This window comes from Gymnoscopelus microlampas, assembly GCF_963454915.1.
Source record: "Gymnoscopelus microlampas genome assembly, chromosome: 10".
NCBI classification, from domain to species: domain Eukaryota; kingdom Metazoa; phylum Chordata; class Actinopteri; order Myctophiformes; family Myctophidae; genus Gymnoscopelus; species Gymnoscopelus microlampas.
Genome location: NC_139947.1, coordinates 45,426,876 through 45,446,283, shown reverse-complemented (window position 1 = coordinate 45,446,283; position 19,408 = coordinate 45,426,876). Strand labels below are relative to the sequence as shown.

At 42.0% G+C, this 19,408-nt stretch overlaps 1 protein-coding gene across 2 annotated transcripts; it reads right to left on the bottom strand.

The window, feature by feature from the left end:
• Window positions 1-1,418: 1,418 nt before the first annotated feature.
• On the bottom strand, window positions 1,419-14,548 carry LOC311053549 (glutathione synthetase-like). Of its 2 annotated transcripts, none has more exons than XM_084069156.1 (13): window positions 14,487-14,548; window positions 12,429-12,573; window positions 10,996-11,141; window positions 9,523-9,598; window positions 8,832-8,971; window positions 8,520-8,636; window positions 7,352-7,432; window positions 6,478-6,552; window positions 5,234-5,303; window positions 4,242-4,436; window positions 3,362-3,443; window positions 2,989-3,178; window positions 1,419-1,731 (listed from the first exon to the last, which is right to left on the bottom strand). In XM_084069156.1, the coding sequence occupies exons 2-13, from the start codon at window positions 12,561-12,563 to the stop codon at window positions 1,608-1,610; spliced, it is 1,431 nt and encodes a 476-aa protein (XP_083925282.1). In that variant the 5' UTR covers window positions 12,564-12,573; window positions 14,487-14,548; the 3' UTR covers window positions 1,419-1,607. The 2 variants fall into 2 exon arrangements, with proteins under 2 accessions (XP_083925282.1, XP_083925283.1); XM_084069157.1 differs by lacking the exon at window positions 14,487-14,548 and adding an exon at window positions 14,278-14,464.
• Window positions 14,549-19,408: the final 4,860 nt, after the last annotated feature.

Genomic DNA, 19,408 nt, shown 5'->3' with positions numbered 1-19,408 from the left:
TTGCCATAGTAGATTTGAGCCTGGCAAGTTGGCTAGAAAGTAAAAAAAAATGCATTGTAATGTTTAGATGAAAAAGGTGTGGAAAAAAAGCTGCTTTCTGTGCACCCGAGCCAACACCGACAGACGGCTACTATGGTGCTAAAAATAGCCCATGGTGGTGACTTGATGTCTTTTTCAGCAACTAACACATGAACACATAGATGCTTAAATCATTTGAAAAATTATAAACATAACTACTGCACTGCAGGGTGCTTAGGGCATGGGCACAAGGTCATCTGTATTTAGACTATTTTGGTGTAGCCTATATCTTCTGAGCTGCACAATCAATGGCATTCACACCTAACCACACGTTTGATTAATCCATTGCACAGGAAATCAAGAGCGGATTACAATAATTTCCCATTCTCTATTATTCAAGCGCAATCAAATGTGCAAACATCGGACAATCTGACTGGCGTTTGAATGAGATGAGCCACACGTGCGTTTTTGGACAGCAGCATTTTAACTCGGCTATACTCAGCCAATTCTCTAGCGATTGTTATAATTCAAAGGTCTCTATAATCTGTGAAGTGTCTATATTCATTTGGTGAATCAATCATGTTTTATTATCCCTCTATCGACGGCTGGACGATAGAGGGAAGCTTTCAACGCTTCCCTACAACTTAAGACCTGACCTGACAGTGTACACGCCCATTCAACAACAGATTTTCGGCCACAGACGCTTTCCAACACTTACCACCGACAACAGTGGTGCGGTGGAGAGCTGTCTTTAGAGAAGGACAAGGCCCGTCTCCAGGAACAAGTTCACAGCCTGGAGAAAAATCTGGCTGCGAGATCAGATGCCATCAGTAAACCAGGTGATGCAGTCTTGGACCAGTTGAGGGAAGATAAGGAGACTGCAGAGAGTCAGGTTGAATTCTTGAATACAGTCATCGTTTACCTACAGCGGAAGAATGAGGAACTCACGGGCAAGCTAGAGAAATTGGCGGCGGCTGCTCTGAGCGGGAATAATGGCAACAAGCTGGATAACTGCTCAAGAAGAAACCATCACCGAGGCTGTTCTGTGACATCTGTAACTGCTTTGACCCCGACGATACCAAGGACTGCCCCAAACAGATGCAGATGTCAGACTCTCCGCCACACACACCGCGTACCATGGCAGTAGTGAAGTGGTGTGGTGAAGAACGCCCATACTGCGATATCTGTGAGGCCTTTGGCCATTGGACCGAATCCTGTAATGATGACCAGACCTTCTGAAAACTTCCCAGCAACATTGTTGACACAATCAAGATATTTGCACATTAATTAGAATATATGTGGTGTTGGTAATGTGTGCGTAATGTAATATCACAAAAGGTGTTTATTTGAGACTGTAAATTATTTGATTATATTAAAAAGGTGTCTGTTTGTGCAACCAATTAAATAAAGTTTTTATTTATATAAAAAAAAAAGAAAAGAAAGAAAAGAAAGAAGAGGAAAGTTACATAGTGCAGCTTTAAGTTATTGAGAGTGACTTGAAATGAGAGTGACTTGAAATGGGCTCTTGATTACATCATTCTCCTTTTGTGCAGCTCCACATGGAGTCCAACAGAAGCCAGTGTGGGTTTTCAAACGAGAAGAGGATTGTCCAGCACGGCCACTCCGGCAGCTACGCCTCCATCATCGTGTTCAGTACTCTTTGTCCTCAGTAGATGACCCACACATTCGTTCATTAGCATGTCTTTACCCTGCCTGCAAGCACATACAAACAAAAGAGGAATGGGACCCAAGAGCAAGAAACATTTATTGAACGTACATTTTGAGTAAACTCATACTGTAGGGCTTTGTGCCTTAGGCGAAGGACAAACACCTTTGCAGAACATTACCATGTCTTCACCCTCCCTGTAAAAACACCCAAAATGGAATGTGACCCAAGTCCAATAATATCAAATGGATAGAATAGCTGTTAGATACCGTTTCAAACTCTCATCTTTCGGTTTAGACTATTTAAGGATTAGACCAGGGATGGCAAACTCATTTTAGCTCAGGGGCCACATGGAGGAGGGCCAGAGGGCCAGAGGGCCGGACCAGTACCGGACCGGTACCGGACCGGTAGGCCTACCGGACCGGTAAAATCATGGCATAGTAACTAATAATAACAATAACAACAACTTCAAATAGTTTTCTTTGTTTACTTTACTTAGTCTTAGTTAGTACAAGCACATTCTGAAAATGTAAACTTCACAAATAGGGATGGCCAAATGGAGACATTTTATTAACCGTTTACCGTTAGGCCTTACCGATTAATTAATCGATTACGTTAAGACAAAAAATGTGTTTATAAAATACATTTTATTTCAAAGGGCCAAGTCTACACAGTTTGTTTTGTGTCTCCAGCAGAGTTTCTAGTGTCTCTATCTCTCTCTGGAAGAGGTTGCACATGAACTCTGCAGCCGCACTGAGGCGCTCCAACACAGACAATATCAATAAAAAAGCGAGGAAGAAGAAGAGGAAAGTGGAAGTTACGTGTGTTTGCAGGTGTAGACTTGGCCAAAAAGCAATTAAAACATTTTTGGCAAAAAAAAAAAAAAAAAAAAATGTAATGCTTTGCAAAATCATCTCGCGGGCCGGATTAAACTAGTTAGCGGGCCTGATACGGCCCGCGGGCCGTATGTTTGACATCCCTGGATTAGACCTTCACTTGACCTCACCAAAATATTTTGTGTATGTATCTATAGAATAGTCTATGTTGAAGCACAATATGTGTGTATATATTTGACAGTAAAAAACGTAAACCAGAAATCCGAGATTAAGTAAATTCATCAATTCTGATAATGCACAAACCAGAGTTGGATGTCAACCCTGTCAATATAATTGTATAGTGACCTTAAAGAGGTTATATTAGATCCGCATAGAGATAAGATATACTAAGAGACAGTCAGAGAGATTGACAGTGAGATATAGTGGCAGACAAGTGAAGTGTGCAAGTGCATGTTGATTTCGAGGTACCTAACATAAGCTCCAAACACTCCCAGTTCACTGATGCAGCTGCTGAGCTTGAGAGGCGAGTCTCGCCTTAGCAGGTAGTTGTGCAAAGGCTTGGGTTGGATCTTGTCCATCAGAATGTATGCTGTCCTTTCAGTGCTCTCCTTGACTCCCTCCAGTACCTGGCACATCTCTGATCCATATAAGTTGTTCCCTAAAGAAAAGAGAAAGTTATTTGGCCTTGAAAGAGATACTACAACCAAGGAACAATCTATAATGTCAATATATATTATATATATTTACATTTACAAATTTCGCAAATCTCACACACACTCTCTTTTACACAGCACTGCCCCTTATAGAGCCACGCTGTAAAAAGAGAGCTCTCTCAACGTACCTCCTCCTTCTCTCTGGGGTTTCAGGACAAACTGCTCTGGTTTAGATAAAGCCAATGCCACGGTTTGGTCACCCTCAGGGCCCTGGAGGCAGCAGGGACAGCAACAATCAGCAATAATGGCATGTGTGAACAGCGGAGAGACGGCATAGCACACTGATGTGCAGTATAAGAAGCGTTTTAACTCATACACTGCCTAAGTGTATGAGTTAATGCAAAGCCTCATTTACTCGGCTTTGCATTTCTCCGCCGAGGAACACTGTTTCACATCGCTGTTTTGAAACTGCTACTGCTGCAAAATGGAATGTCGCCGATTGAAAATGTCTTCTCTGGGCCACTCACACAACTACCCTGTGTGTCTACAAACAGTTGAACACGCGATCATAAGGGATTTAGCAAGGTCTGTGGCGAGGTGGAAAAAGAAAGTGAGTTTTCCGTTCAGATGGCCATGCATGCTGTTTAACGCTGGGCTGGAGGAGAAGGGCTCCGCCTCGACCGTAATGTTTGTTGTCTGAGCGACGTGCATGACTCGTGTTTAGAAACAACTGGACTTGCGATCATAATGGAAAAAAAAATTGTGAATTTTTAAACAATTTTATAAAAAACACTAAATCGCTGGCAGTGGGCAAACACAGCCAGAAATAAGTCTGGCAGGGAATGAGTTAAGATGCACAACCTTTAAGCAGACTACTGTTCACGACATTTTCTCATAATTCTCGAGAGGAATAATACATGCAGTTACTGTAGTTATCACCAGAACAATATCCAACCAAAAGGATATCATGTTTATAGGACGTTTACAGACATCTCTGGATATCATGTGGTTGAAGAAGTTTTAAGAAGGCATTTGAGCATACCAACTCTGTCATTTGAGTTCCCTCACCATATCAAGTGTGTAGAGGCCAGTGAAGGTGGCTCTGATCTGTTCCACCACCTGGGGCTGCTCAGGGAAGAACCTCTCCAGAACTCCATGTCTGGCCAGCTCCTGCTGGACCTTCTTGGTTCCAGCAAGGTGGGTACTAATATCTGGACACTTCACAGCCAGAGAGCGCTCCATCAACAGACGAGCTTCCCAATTCTACCAGTCAAATAAATAAAAACAAACAATAACAAGTTAAGCAAAATCAAGGATTTTTGGTATAACCTTGGGGTATATAGCTACCTGGCCATGATCCAAATCCAAGTATTGCCAATTAAGAATCATGTTCGTTTCTCTGTCCATTCATTCATTGCATGTTGGAAAAGGTCTCAAAATCACTCTTTCAGCACATACAAAACATGAACCAAGCAGATTCTACCAATATGAAAAAACAAGTGAAATGGCTCTCTTCTAATCTGTAAACTTTCAAATTCAAATGGGAAAAAATTATATTAATAGAACCATTTCACTTTCTCAAAACGAAGTAACAGGATCCTTTTTTTTTGCTATACATTACATTATTACATTACAGTCATTTAGCAGACGCTTTTATCCAAAGCGACTTACAATAAGTGCATTCAACATAGGTAGGGAACAAAACTACTAATCTATAACGCTAACGCTATAGCGTATAAAGTAGCTATACAGTATATTGATTCATCAAGCTGATATTTGCATTTTGTACCATATCGGGATTAGCCATTAAGGATACCAATATGGCAGATTTATTTAAAAATAATTCCCTTTGAAAAAATGCTGTTTCTTACATCTTAATTATCCGGTTTAATTAAAATAATTTCACATGCATTTTGAATGCATTAAAAAGAAGAACTATTAACTATTAATTTTTTTTCCAATATCATCTCATATGGATCCACACTAACGCTCACTATTGTGCTCTAAGAATTCAATACTCAACAAACTAAGAATAAAGACATAAAAAAAAGAAAACGGACCTGTTCAGAGGGGTAGTTCTGAGGCATGTAACCATTCCGAAAATACACCACTGCAACCTCCTGGCCATCTCTGAAAAGAATGTAGAAATCATTGAGTGCAAATGAAAAATGACTAGTTAAAAAGGGGCATGAAACACCAAACCAAACCCCATAGAGTATATGCTTTGTTGACCAGAGTTCCCCAGGGTTCTATACTTACTTGGTCCACTCCTTTAATACCCTCTACTCAAATCGCTTTGCTGAAAATAGCCGATCTACAAACTCACAGTGTTGCAATTCGTTGAGAGCTTGAAGACCTGCTATTTTCAACAAATGTTAACATATAACATGTTAGTGTTGCTAGAATAGTGTTGCTAGGGTTCAAGTAGTTAATGAGTGTTTAAGACAACTATAACAGATTAATGTTATTTTTATCAAAAATATAGGTTTCTTGTCCAGTGTTGGGCAAGTAGATGACAGGCAAGCTGCTCCGCGGGGGAGAGAGTTCAGTTGGATCACATAATGTAACGCAGTAACGCACCTTTTTAAATCACAGTAACTATAACGGCGTTACTGAATTGGAAAAGGTATTAGTTACCGCAAAAAGTGGTTGTGTTACGTAACGTGTTACGTTAGTAATGCGTTAGTCCCAACACTGTTCTTGTCACTAAGTAGCCGTTTGATTGACAGACATTTTTGATTGACAAAAACGGTTCCCAAGCCCTATGGTACACATGGCTTGGGTACTATGGGAGTCTCCTGCTTCTCTAGTGTGACTCTGTGAGGCGGCTTGATGTACAAGTACATCCTCTGGACATGACGCTAGTATGTCGCAGGGACTTACCCCCAATCCAACCCTTGATGCTGAGTGCCAAGCAGGAAGGTATTGGGTACCATTTTAATAGTCTTTGGTATGACCCAGACGGGGGATTGAACCTGGACATCCCAATCTCAGGGTGGACAATTTAACCACAAGGCCACTGAGCTGGTTTACTTCCCCCAAAGCCTGCAGCAATTTCCGCTGACTGACTCACTATCACTCCTGTTAGCTCGCTACGAGCTACATGCACAGGCATAGTGTTTCATACCGTCACAAAGACTGTCCACCATCCCATCTCCACCCAAAAGCTTGCTACTTCGAAAAATGTGGAAAAGGCAGATACAGTTATTTCCTGTACTTCATCCCACTTATCGCTTTATTTAACAAGTAATTTTTATTAAGAACCTTTAAGAAATAATAATTTTGTTTGACAGACCATACTTACACGAATAGTCTCTTTTCCTGGTCGAGGGATGCCGTAGAGACATTTTCAAAACGTCTTCTAATTGTAGGAATATTTCTGAAACGGGGTTAAAATCATTTACCAGTTTGATTATTTTTGTCACAAAGATCAGATACCATTTGTAATACCAGTTTCAAATATGTGAACATTTGTACCATGTAAGGGTAGTTAGTAATGGGACAGCAATCCCTCCCATAGACACACAGTGGGTGTGCCTGACAAATCTAGGCACCAGATGTAACAAAGAAAATAGCCCATCTACCTTCAGCTTAGTACACGTGGATTGTGATGATTTTTCACCATTAAGGAGAAATTTGGCCTAGGTTACAAAGTTTAATTTGAATACCCTTTAGCCCAGCTTACTGGGGGTTATGTCAGTAGCGTTTCTGGTCATGAAAGTGAAATTGGACAGCTCGATGTCAATTATTTTCTTTGGAAATCATCTTGTATTATATCCATATTTCCTTGAAAAGAAGCATCCATTTGAAAATAAGAAATTCAAGAATTGGTGACATTATGTTGGGATGTGGTAGATTTTAAAAAAAAAAGTAGACGAGTGCCAAAATAAGGAATTGACATGAAATTGAATTGTTTACTTACATCTTGAACACAACCAACATAAGCTTCAGAAATCTAGGCTAATGGCTAGCCAAATACAAAAGTTACTGGTGAAAGATCAACACAATCCAAGGGTCAGGAGTCATGCTATGAGTCCTAAGCAGGAGTGCAATGGTAGGTGTGCTTCATACTTAGATTTGGTGGCTTGAATTTCAGGCATGTTCACCCTACCCTAAGCAAAAGATAGTTACGCCTGGATAGATTTTGGTGATTCTTCTTCTCTCAAAGTTGTCCATACCTTTTCCACAGCTCATTCTCAACGTATCGATGGTCAAAGATATTTCTTTGGACCTCTTCAACCAAGAACATGACAACTGCTCTGGAAGGACAATGGTTGGTAATGTCAAAAACGGTGTTGCAGTGAAAAAGACACTCAGGGTAGGTTTGCTGTTTTTCAACACAGACCTTATTAAATTGTTGATTCCCATCATTTATAATCATGCACAACCTCATGGATAGCTTTAATGTTGAGACATTTGCCATGCTTATGCATCTTTTCAATGGGCACACCGTCTAATGAGGCAAATCTCCATATATGGGCATAACCTCTAGTAACCATACAAATACACAAAGACATGTAACAACATAAAGACATTTAACAATACTGTGAATTTCCCGTTTCTGAAAGAGGATTTTGTGATAATCGTGGTTATTGAAGGGAAAGAAACCGTTGCCTCGATTGTGTTAAATTTCTCAACACTAAAGCAATCTGTGAGGAGGTTGTGCTATGCATGGTTATGAATTAGGTCTGTGCTGAAACACAGCATCCTTTAACAAAGGGCAACATACTTAACTACAAGGTACACAACTATGAGGGTGCTAGCGCAAGGCAACCCCCCAAAATCCCACAAGAACACAAGCTAATGACAAATCACTACAGTACACTGATATTTCTTCCTGAAAGAAATTATTTGTCCAACAGGTGGTGCTGAAGGCACAAAAATAAAATTGGACTGAAAATTGGGCTCCATTCTAACATTGCAGCAACAAGAAAAAAATATTAAAATAACAGTAGAAGTATAATATAATTATTGTATAATTATAATGGAAGATCAATATTGTGTGTCTAAGAGGATGCTAATCTGATCATGTTGAATTCCACAGACAAGGGCTGGCCGATATGACATCAAATAAATATCACGATTATTTGAAACCTTTGCCTCCCATTATGATTAATTTTGTATTGTGAAAATAGTCCTACAGGCTCGCAATGTGATGTGTGATGCATTGTGAGCTTGTAGATTACTATTTTCACATTGGTGGTTAATCAGACTAATCAACTTAGTTGACTATTTAAAAGAATCCTGATCCACAGTATGAGCTGCTTCTCGGTTATTTGAATAACCTACATAAGCAAGCTTAAGTTGGACATTGGTTATAATTATCGGTTTCGATTTTCGGCCTACCTCTCGGATCCATAGAGCTCCCAGGCCTTGGCCAGCCCCATGGCCAGACCTGCTGCTGGGTTGTTGTCTAAAATACGCTGGCTCTCCTCTAGTCGACCAGCCACTCTAAGGATATGCCTGAGGAACATGAGCAGCACATGGAAAAGAAAAGAAGAACCTAGCCTTATCAATTGAACATAAATATTGCTTTGACCACATAGAATATTTATTTGATTGAGTGTGTGTTGCTTATAAATCTAGCTTAAATATAGATTGACTTGAGTGATACCGCCAAAGCCAAGAGCCAATCTGGTGTACTGATGGATGTCTTACCGATGGACATCTGGTGTCCTTGAGGTGAGACCCCCAAAGCTTGCAGCGATTGTGTTTATCTCAATTTGCTTCAGAGATGAAGTTCCATCCTCTTTCTGATCCAGCATGTAGTCTGACCGATTCAGACCCAAAACAATGGACTGGGGAGGAACACACAAACAGCGAAATAATTTGAGGAATAAATCAATGTTAAGAATGACAATTCTATATTTGTCTACAGGTAATGAATGGTGAGGATAATGTCAATGCCAACTCTGACATAATTAAAGCCTCCTGCTAACAGGTATAAGGAGAGACACTTCATAGTTCTCTGGATCCCGCAAGTCCCTGAACATCTGAGTAAATCCCTGGACTTGTGGCCAACTGGGACAATCCACTCTACTGACTGGTACATCACAGACATTTTGGTGCGCCAGGCCTTCGGTTGGAGGAGTGCCATGTCAGTAAACCTACAGTACCATTGGTCCAACGGCACACATTATAACTAAGCCTAACCTCACAATAACCTAACATTTTTCGGACTATTAGGACGTCAGAATAATGGGCAGCCCCAGTTGATGGCTCCTTTGCTGAGAAACAATCCTGGGCCTTCACAGTGGTGGCCAGGCATTTTACCTCTATGCCACCCAGCTCCCACAAATTTGTATTTTCATTACTGCGAGATAAAAAAGGTCTTGTGGTTTTTACATACCTGAGACCTTCCTTCTTTCTGGATTTGTTTGTAGATATTGAATAATCTTCTGGTAAAATCATCAACTGCAATGGTGCTATGAAAACACAAAGTGGCATACAGTTAAATGTATCAAACAACATTCTTATTAATGTTATGCTGATCAACACTTCTTTTCATACAGTTGTGTTAAGCTGCTCATTTTAAAAGTAGCTCTCAAGTAAAAAAAGTTTTTTTTAAAAAGGTGTGGGCAACCATGCACTAGTCCAATCTCTGTGTGCTGACATATGGATATACTGACTCACAGAACAATGTTCCTTTGAGGTATTCTGGAATCTTGAGACCAAAAGGAAAAATGCATATTTGTATCCTGTTTGTGTTGTGACTAAGCATACAAGAGAGACAATTTGAACGATTCTGTTTGTATGCCGACAGAAAATGTCCAACTAGTTAGACAGGAGGCAGGATGTTTAAGTTTATGCTTAAACAGGCATGCAAACAGCCCCGAGGTGAAAAAGGTTTTTTCGGGTCAGGTGTCACACAATTGCCCTATTTGGATTCAAAACGGCTATTGTAGCTGAAAAGCTACAAGTTTGCATGTCTGCTTAAAGGTTGAGTCGCAGATTGACCTTTACATTGCGTGACCTTTACCTCCTTCATGAATGTCCATAAAGCCCAAAACAACGCTCATATTATCATTTAGATTCTGTTCTACTGAAGTCCACTCAGAAACGTTCCAGAAATAACACCAAAGAATAAAAACATAAAAACACCCAGAAGCTAATCCGCCTCATGCACAAGTGAAGAACACGTATGCTTATTCACATGCACGCGAGCGCCCAGGCACGTCCATCTTTCAAGTATGAGCCGGTTTAGCCCGAAAGTGTTTTAAACTTTATTTTCTCGTTCTATAACCACAAAGAAGAAAATATAGAACTTGAAGAGATAGAACAGACACCGGACTGCATTATGAGCGGTGTTTTGGACAGATTTCCTTTTTTTTTTTTTTTCTTTTGTGTGGCTTTTTCTGCTTTTATTGGATAGTATTAGTGAAGAGAGACAGGAAGGGGGGAGAGACACGCAGCAGAGGCCGTTGGGCTCGGGACTCGAACCCACGATGCACCGTCAGCCGACATAAGAGCCTAGGTGCCCGGACTGCTAGGCCAGCGGTCCGGGCCTATGGACGGATTTTTTATATAGTTTTACTGTTGTTACGTGGAGTCTCTGATTAATTCCATTCATCGAGTTATTTCTTCATTTTTGGATTTTGGATTCACTGTAAAAGGAATGTTTTACAGACAAACTCTGCGGGGGTCAAATACAACACCGGGTACGTTAACATTAGAAATAAAGCAATTTCTTGGGTGAACTATTCTTTTAAAACACTTTTTTGTTCTTTTTGTTTAGTAGCCTATTTTTCTTTTCGCCTATAATGACAAACATACCCAAAATCGGGATGCCACGGGTCGGTTCAATCGGCTAAACATTATGTACCTGGCAAGAGCCTCTTCTAGAAATCCTGAGTCCTGGCTGATTTTATCCACCAGTACATTGTAGTGTGTCTGCACTGCCAGAGCCTGCAGGAACACAGCTTTAGGCACAGGGGAAGGGAAGAGCGTGAATGGAGCATAAGTCACCACCTGCAAAAACAAGATTCACAACAACTTGAATGGAACTGGACTGAACTGAATACAAACACAAGTTATTTCTCTAAAGTAAACACAGCCACCAGGACACACGTGCCCGATAGATATTCTTCACAAAGCCTGTCTCTCAAAAGAGACAAATTCCTAGCATTACTTTGCATTAAACACGCCTGTTTGAGCAGGAACTGGCTGAACAGCTCAATGGTGTCTCTTCTATTCCACTGGCTACTCACTGGCTCTGTGGCAAATGTAGGCATTAACAGATGCTCTCATCCAGAGTGATTTAAAAAGACTATCTGGTAATACACTTGCAGCTATTCTGTTTCTGCAGTTATGTAAAACAAATTTAGCCAACAAACCTGGTCTTTTTGATCCACTATGTCAGTAAACAACCACTCTTGCTTGGCCAATTGCCATGTAGTCCCGCACATTGCCAACAGAGCTGCACCAATATTTAGCCATGGCATGTACTATACCAACTAAATATAGTCGGTATAGTACATGTGAGCATATGGCAACCTAGAGATGTGCATATTTGAGCTGACTTTGACCACTAAACTGCACCATATATGGGATATTGAGCTACCGATCTAATTGCAAACGCGGAAGGAGGCGCGCCTCCGCCCAAGTGGAGCTTACTATGAAATCCTGCTCGGCTTGTGTGTGTGTGTGTGTGTGTGTGTGTGTGTCTGTCTGTGTGCGTGCACTGTCTGTGTGCAGCCGCTAGAGTGCGCCAGAGTGCCGAGCAGAGTTTCACACACACACACACACACACACACACACACACACACACACACACACACACACACAAGCCTGCACTACAGTGTGGCCATGTAGAACGCAGGAATGTAGACAATGCTCTGATTAAAATGCACAACAGCCTGCAACATATTTCGAGCTGCGTTCGCTTCCAGCGTTCGCGCGTCTTACTTGTAGTATATTGTAGCTGTCGCAACTCCAATTTTCAACGTTGTATACTTTCTTGTAAAGTAATGCCCTACTTTGTCGTACAAGAGATCTGCTGTTTATATATATATATATATATACAATGAGTGCAACAAATAATGCTATTGCTAATAGTTATAATGCTACTGCCTGATGGGGTGGTGATCATGGCGCAAGCCCACATATGTGTGCAGGCCTGCAGGGCTAGGCTAAATGCTAGATTTGGTTCCATTTGTACAATCTCAGCGTTAATTGAACATTGAGGGTTTGTGCTAAACATAACATGGGTCTGTTGCTGGAAATGACAGTATGTCTGTGGGTGCATTAATTTCTCACCTCTGATGAGTTGGGGCTCTCTTTGGTACGCATTAAGACTCCATGTAGAAGAGCGGCATCTGTTGCAACCATCTGTAAGTCTTTGATCAGTTCAGTGTTCATCAACACGTCCTCTGGTATCCCGTTGGCAGACATTGTTATTCACCTGTCGTGAGATATGAGGAGAGGACTAGTCAAAATGTGGGTCATACCGTAGCCCCCCCTGAATAGCTGATATTCTATATATCAGTGGTTATCAAACTTTTTAATTTCAAGGACCTCCAGTTTGGTATGCATTGGGCCATGGACCCCCCTTGACTCTGACAGTGTACAAAAACTGTCAAGAGTTACAAACCTTTAAGTGTCCATTTGGTTTCCAACTATCAATCATTTTCGCTGGATTCCCCCTGGAAGTGGAACCCCCTTAAGCACCCTAGGACCCCACTTTGAGAACCACTGGCATACATTAGAAGTAAAACACTCAATGCATTGTCAGAGAGGATAATCTCTGCAGCATTCTAACTCACCCTGTGACTTGGGGTCAGCAGGATAGGTGCAGCAAGCAACGATGCTATCATAACATTTCGATAGATTGAATACTTTATTACCAGTTTGCAAATAGTACAGTGGTACGATTTTACAGTGATGTTAAAAGGATGACACAAAAAGCCCTCGGGGCTTGTGGTATTAATCAATGTAACTGTAAACTGACCAATATTGCACCTCTATGGACAGTAGGATTATCCTTTCTCTGTCAAGACTTGTTTCAAAACAATCCACCACTGTCATGTTATGAGCATTTAACTTTCTGTCACTAAACTCAGAGCAGCCATGAATTTTCTTGTGTTCGAGTTGGGAAGCGCTTGTTGTAAATCTTAGCGTCCTGTGTACAGGTCAGTCAGGTAACACCCATTTCTAAATTGCGCTTCGTTTCAGTTTCATTTTCATTTCCAATTTTATCCAATCAGGACAGAGAACTCAATCATGATATAGATTAAACAAGTGAAATTGGAAGTGATGGCACTAAGAAATGAGCAGACGAAATTGGAACTGGAACAATATAAAAATGAAGCTTAAAAATGGGTACTTTCTCCTGATTGGCTGAGATGTTGACACCTACCGGAAAATGTATTTTCTGTTTATTAAAGAGCTGGAGAGACAGGGAGACTCCTGTTACTGAACAACCACTCTATAGCAATGATTACTATCAGAATATAGTGCTTTAACCTTTTAACAAAATACTTTTTGTTTTAAGCCAAAAATATCACTTACCCTACCTTTAAGTACAATTTTGAGGTATATTTACTTTACTGGAGTATTTCCAATGTTCAGTACTTTTACTTCTACTCCACTACTGTACATCTCATGAGATCTGCAGATGTAAATATTATACTTTTACTCCACTACAATTATTTGAAACTTTAGTTACTTACTTTGAAGATTTTGATTATTATTACAAAACATAAATTACCCACTTCAGATATACATTTCGGCCATTTGAAAATAGCCGATCTACTGTACAAGCTCAATCATGATGCATTGTGAGCTTGTAGATCTTTGATACATTTTAAAACTTGTGAGTACTTTCTACATTTGGTACTTTAAGTACATGTTGTACATTTTGATACCAATACTTTTGTACTTAACTCAAGTACATTTTGAATTCCGAATTGCAATATTGATACATTTACTCAAGTAAAAAATGTGAGTACCTTTCCCACCACCGACTGTAATATGCCATTCTAATGCTGCTCGGTTGTAGCAGTGCAGCACATTCAATAGGGACTGTTCGCATCCCTGTTCGCACAAATACATTGGTTTTACATTGACCTACGTCACCTTAATGTCAGTAGTAAATGATTAAACGTACGTGTACCTCTGGCTCTCACTCACTACACACACATGGACTTGCCAATTCAGGCTTCACAAGCAGATACACTCTTTTCTCCGTCACTAGCTAGCAGTTTAGTTAATTCAAACGGCCGGATACCCTTCACCTTCACCACGATATATTCCGGTTTTTAGGAACATACGGACATAAATGTGTCAAAGTGTTCATGAAGGTGAATTCGTCCTTACCTGAATGTAAACCCGACCACACTAAACAACGAGTTTGGTTTACAGTTGACCCGTGTGTGCGGAAGCCGAACACATGACCAACTAGAGTCCTCCCATTGGCTGACTGTTAGCGAAGATGGTGGATATAATAGAGATGCAGTCGCATCTCTCCATCTTATACACAATCTTTTATATTGTGTGACCATATCCTGTTTTACCAGCAGATAGCAGTAGATAGCGCGAAACAAATCAGAAATTTGCACTAAAATAAATCAGTAGCATCCATCGTGCATGCATTTGATTTCGTGTACTGTATTTGGTATACAAAAATAATAATAATACATAATAATGATATGGTATTATTATTTATGTTATTGTTATTATTAATATTATTATTTGAATACTATTATTTTTATTTCATTATTTTATTTTAAATCTGTGATGTGATGGCTACTCTGGTAAGACTACTGCCTTACACCTAAACTCATCTAACCCCTGCTCACTTTGCTAGGGTCGGATGGCTCAGGGTTGAGGACAGAGTACAGCAACTTGCAATAGAGCACCGAAGTCTGGCGTAATTTACACATCCTACGGTAGGAGTCGCAGTCCCCCCCCCCTTCTGAATTACAATAGATGTGTTTAATAGAGCACCGAAGTCCTGACGTCACTGCCAGTAGAGGGCGCTTTCCGCAGGTTCATGGCTTTACTTTTTGTATCGATATCCTCATTGGGGAATCATAGATCGTGTCAAATAAGAACTGTGTTCCAAAAATAAACAAATTACCCCGGCGGTTTTACTCTTATGGATATGAACAAGGGCGCCGATACTGCGGGTGCCTCCTCGGGACTAAAGCACCCAGGGGAAATGAAGAGCACCCATCACAAACTCATTAAAAAGAAAAAGAAAAAAACACCGACACCTTCACTTCATGGAGTACATTTTTGGTACCAAATTAACCGAATTAACCGCATCTATATCCCAACAATACAATCAGAGAGCCGTGCGCCTTTGGAACCTCAACCACTAAGGAACAACTCACGGCCAAAGCACTGCTCCATTTCCCTCCCAACTTGCTACAAAAATCACTCATGCAAAAGTATATAAGTAATTCTACTTAATTTACAACCTTCACATGTGCCTCATTTTAAAATAATCATAAAGTGTCATAAAGTGTCTGCTCCAAATTTTTCCAAATTTCCTTCCGGGTGGTCAATCTCACCTGCCAATCATCATCTGCGAAACAGTGACGTACGTTGCCACGTCCGTTGCCACGTCGCGCTGACGTACGTTGCCACGTCCGTTGCCACGTCGCGCTGACGAGACAGAGGAAGGGCCAACCATATATATATGGGGCCAACGAGGGACACAGCCAGAGCGTTACACAGACACAGAGCGACAAACACACGGACGCGAGCAAGACACGGCTGGACCAACAAACTCACTTCACTATTCTGCAAGGCCAAGGACAGCCACCACAGTCATTATGCCTCGCAGAAAAAGGAGTACACAACAAAGCCAACAAAAGAAGCGCCACATGCCAGGTGAATGTGCTCATTTAACTTTCGCATGTACTCTCTCTGTGTGTGTGTGTGTGTGTGTGTGTGTGTGTGTGTGTGTGTGTGTGTGTGTGTGTGTGTGCGAACGATCCCAAAAGCGCCAAAAAATCCGCCAACCATTGCTTATACAAAAAGTCAGACCTGGCAACGCAGCCCACGCCAATCACGTGTGAGAGATCTACAAGCTATGGGGCAGAGACGCCGTGTGCCATGCACCGTATCTTGGCAACAACGAAAGCGCTCACTCTCATTGGTCGTGTCACGCTAAGAGCAGTTTCCAGACAATGGCATCGCAGAGAGTTTGCCGTAGCGTTTATATATATAATCTATGGCTGTAGACATCAGAGTCAGTCGCAGCGACGACAGACAGGGCCCTGTGATAGTTGCCATGTAGCTAACGCTAACGTCGTTGTCATGCCTGCAGCGGCTATGCAATCACTTTGTCAACAATGCACGTTCGTGTGGTAAATGTTATTATTGCTGCTCCGTTAGTCCATTGTAGATGGTGTAACTCCACTAACTAACGTAATGGCAGGACCGCCCCGTGCAACGCACGTTTAGGCTGCATTATGGTAATGTAGTAATTTCAGATTATTTCGGTCCGATTAGGGCAGTGGCTATCCCCCCTGCCCCCCCCCCCCCCCCCCCCCCCCAAATAATCATATTTGAACTGGAGACCCCCCCATTTTGTTTGACTCCGTTCCACAAGTCAATATTGTGAAAGTCGCAGATCTACAAGCTCACAACGCCTCACGTTGAGAGTCGTTGTACGCTTGTAGATCGGCTATTTTCAACATGTTTGCCTCTTTCTTATATTATTTGACAATGTGGCCAATGTTTTACAGTATAGTTTGTTGACTACTTTTGTTGCAGTAATGGTCTTTCCCTTTACTTTAGATTTTTTATTGTCTCCACCAGGCCGAAAGGCATGGCGCGAGAGTATGTTTTACACCCTGTCCGTCCGTCTGTGGATAGCTAATCTCCCGCATCGTTGCCTTGATCGCAGCGAAACTGTGCACACACACTCCCTGCATGCCAATTCAGAACATCTGCCCCATTCCTTTCACATGGCCCTGTTATAGTGCCACCAGGAGGCCGCTTTTTGCAAAACACATTTTCTCACAGTACTCCTACATATTTTGTCCTAACATCACGCAAATCGAAACACAGTATCTCTATAGTCATTTAAAAAAAAACGTCTTTCAGATTTTTCATATTCCATCCTGATTGACTAAAAATGGCTTCCAAAGTTTGCAGGACTGCTCCGTTTTGACCAAAATGCCTCAAATTATGAACACAGCATGCACTTTCCGTGCAACTTTGCACCCACATTCCAACTATGCCGAGGAAGAAATTCCACTTGAGATTTTTCTAATCAGCCTCATGGTGGCGCTATAACAGTCCGATTTGTGTTTTTACCTACAACTGCACCAATCTGTGTCAAACTTTGTATGTGCACTCTCTAGAGGTCAAGGAAAAACCTTTCCCCTGCATTTTTCACATCTACCTTTTATAGCGCCACCGGGAGGCCGACTTATGTAAAACATATTTCTTTACATTACTCCTTCCGATTTTATCTAAATTTCACGCAAATCGGTACACATGATCTCTATAGTCATGTGATCAAGTCGGATCTGTTTAATCTTTCATATTCCATCCCCATTGGCTAAGATTCACATCTAAAGTTTGCACAAAATGCCGCAAATCATGAATGCAGCGTCCGATTGCGGTCAACTTTGCACGCACATTCACACTATGTTGAGGAACAAGTGCTACCATTTTAACATTGGCCTGTGGGGGGTCCCCACCGACAGGTTGAGAACCACTGTATTAGGGTAGAGTCCGTGAGAGCTGGATAAACGAGGTCAAATGTGTCAAAAGGAGTCTGTACGGCTGTCGATAAATGAACACATGACGTCGGTGGGAGAGGAGATATTGTGTCTTTTGGACAAACAGCAGCGTGGTGCTGATGTTTGTTGTGTGAAGCAGCTTAATGTCAGAGTCTTTGTGTTGGAGCGCCTCAGTGCGGCTGCAGAGTTCATGTGCAACCTCTTCCAGAGAGAGAGAGACACTAGAAACTCTGCTGGAGAAAAAAAAAACACTGCTGGGCATTGACTTTCATATGGACATTGATCTACACACTGCAGGTATGTCTGTTACACACACAACATCACCTGGGCCTTAGGTGGGCCCCACCTAGGCAATTCTATGTGGGGCCGACGTGGGTCTTAACTGCAATGCCCATGCGGGCTATAAGTAGCTTCTAACTGGCCCTTAGGTGGGCCTCAACTAGCCTAACTGGGTTTGCCCATGCAGGCTTTAACTGGGTTCTACCTGGGCCCTAGGTGTACCCTAACCAACCAGAGTGCAGTGCCCATCGCTCCAAATGTTGTGAGGTCAGGGCTCTCAATACTGCACATTGGTGGAGGAGGAGAGGCCGCAGGGCAACCGCACACATCGCTGAACCAATGGTAGCCCACAGATGTTTCCTCTGCTCTGGAGATTTACAATCTGCCCCTCTATGCCACATATCATCCGCGCTACAGGGTCTTCACCGCACTGGCCCTCATGACGCTACGCCACTTATATGCGCTGCCAAGTGGCCGCGGGCGCTACGTGGGCGTGGCCGCGGGCTAGACGCGAGCCCCCGCGTAGCGGGGGCGAGCTTCTAGTATATACAATTTGAATCCTGCGCCATGTCGGTTGTCAGTATGTACGTATGTAGCCAGTGTGACGTCATATGACATCACGGTCGTGACATCACGATGAGACACGCCAGTGTGACGTAATCTCACGACAGCATGACATCACATCCTACCTATAAATAGGTAGGATGCACCAGTTCGACGGCTTCCATCCTCAACACAACCCACGCCGACGACCCTTTACACAAATAAACTGCTAACTTCATCTCCTGCGATTTCAACTATCTTTTCACATTGTACACCACTGCACACTCCCCACAGGTCTGCCATACCAGGTCTGAGTAATCACAAAGTGGGTTTTGGTCATTGGAGAGGTGATGCACGTCACCTCTTTCTGAAGTGGGTACTTTCAAAGCCTGCCGTGGATTTAGGAGAGCACAAAACTCTCTCTCACACTGTGAGGTGCCTGTAAGGTGGCACTGCAAAGTGAACGACGCGTCACGCTAGACGTTCGGGCCGCGTAGCGGCCCGAACTTCTAGTTAAGTAACAAAACTAAAATAGTTTTAGCGGAAAATAACGAACCAGGGAATGGACGAGTGACGTCAGGACTTCTGTACTCTATAGGCCTGGTCTACAAGATACACCACAACAACCTTGAACCTTGAACCAGAGGTATCTCCACTGATCACGTCCAACCCAGATTTGGCACAAACAAGGGGTTGAATTCGTTCTCCTGCTGT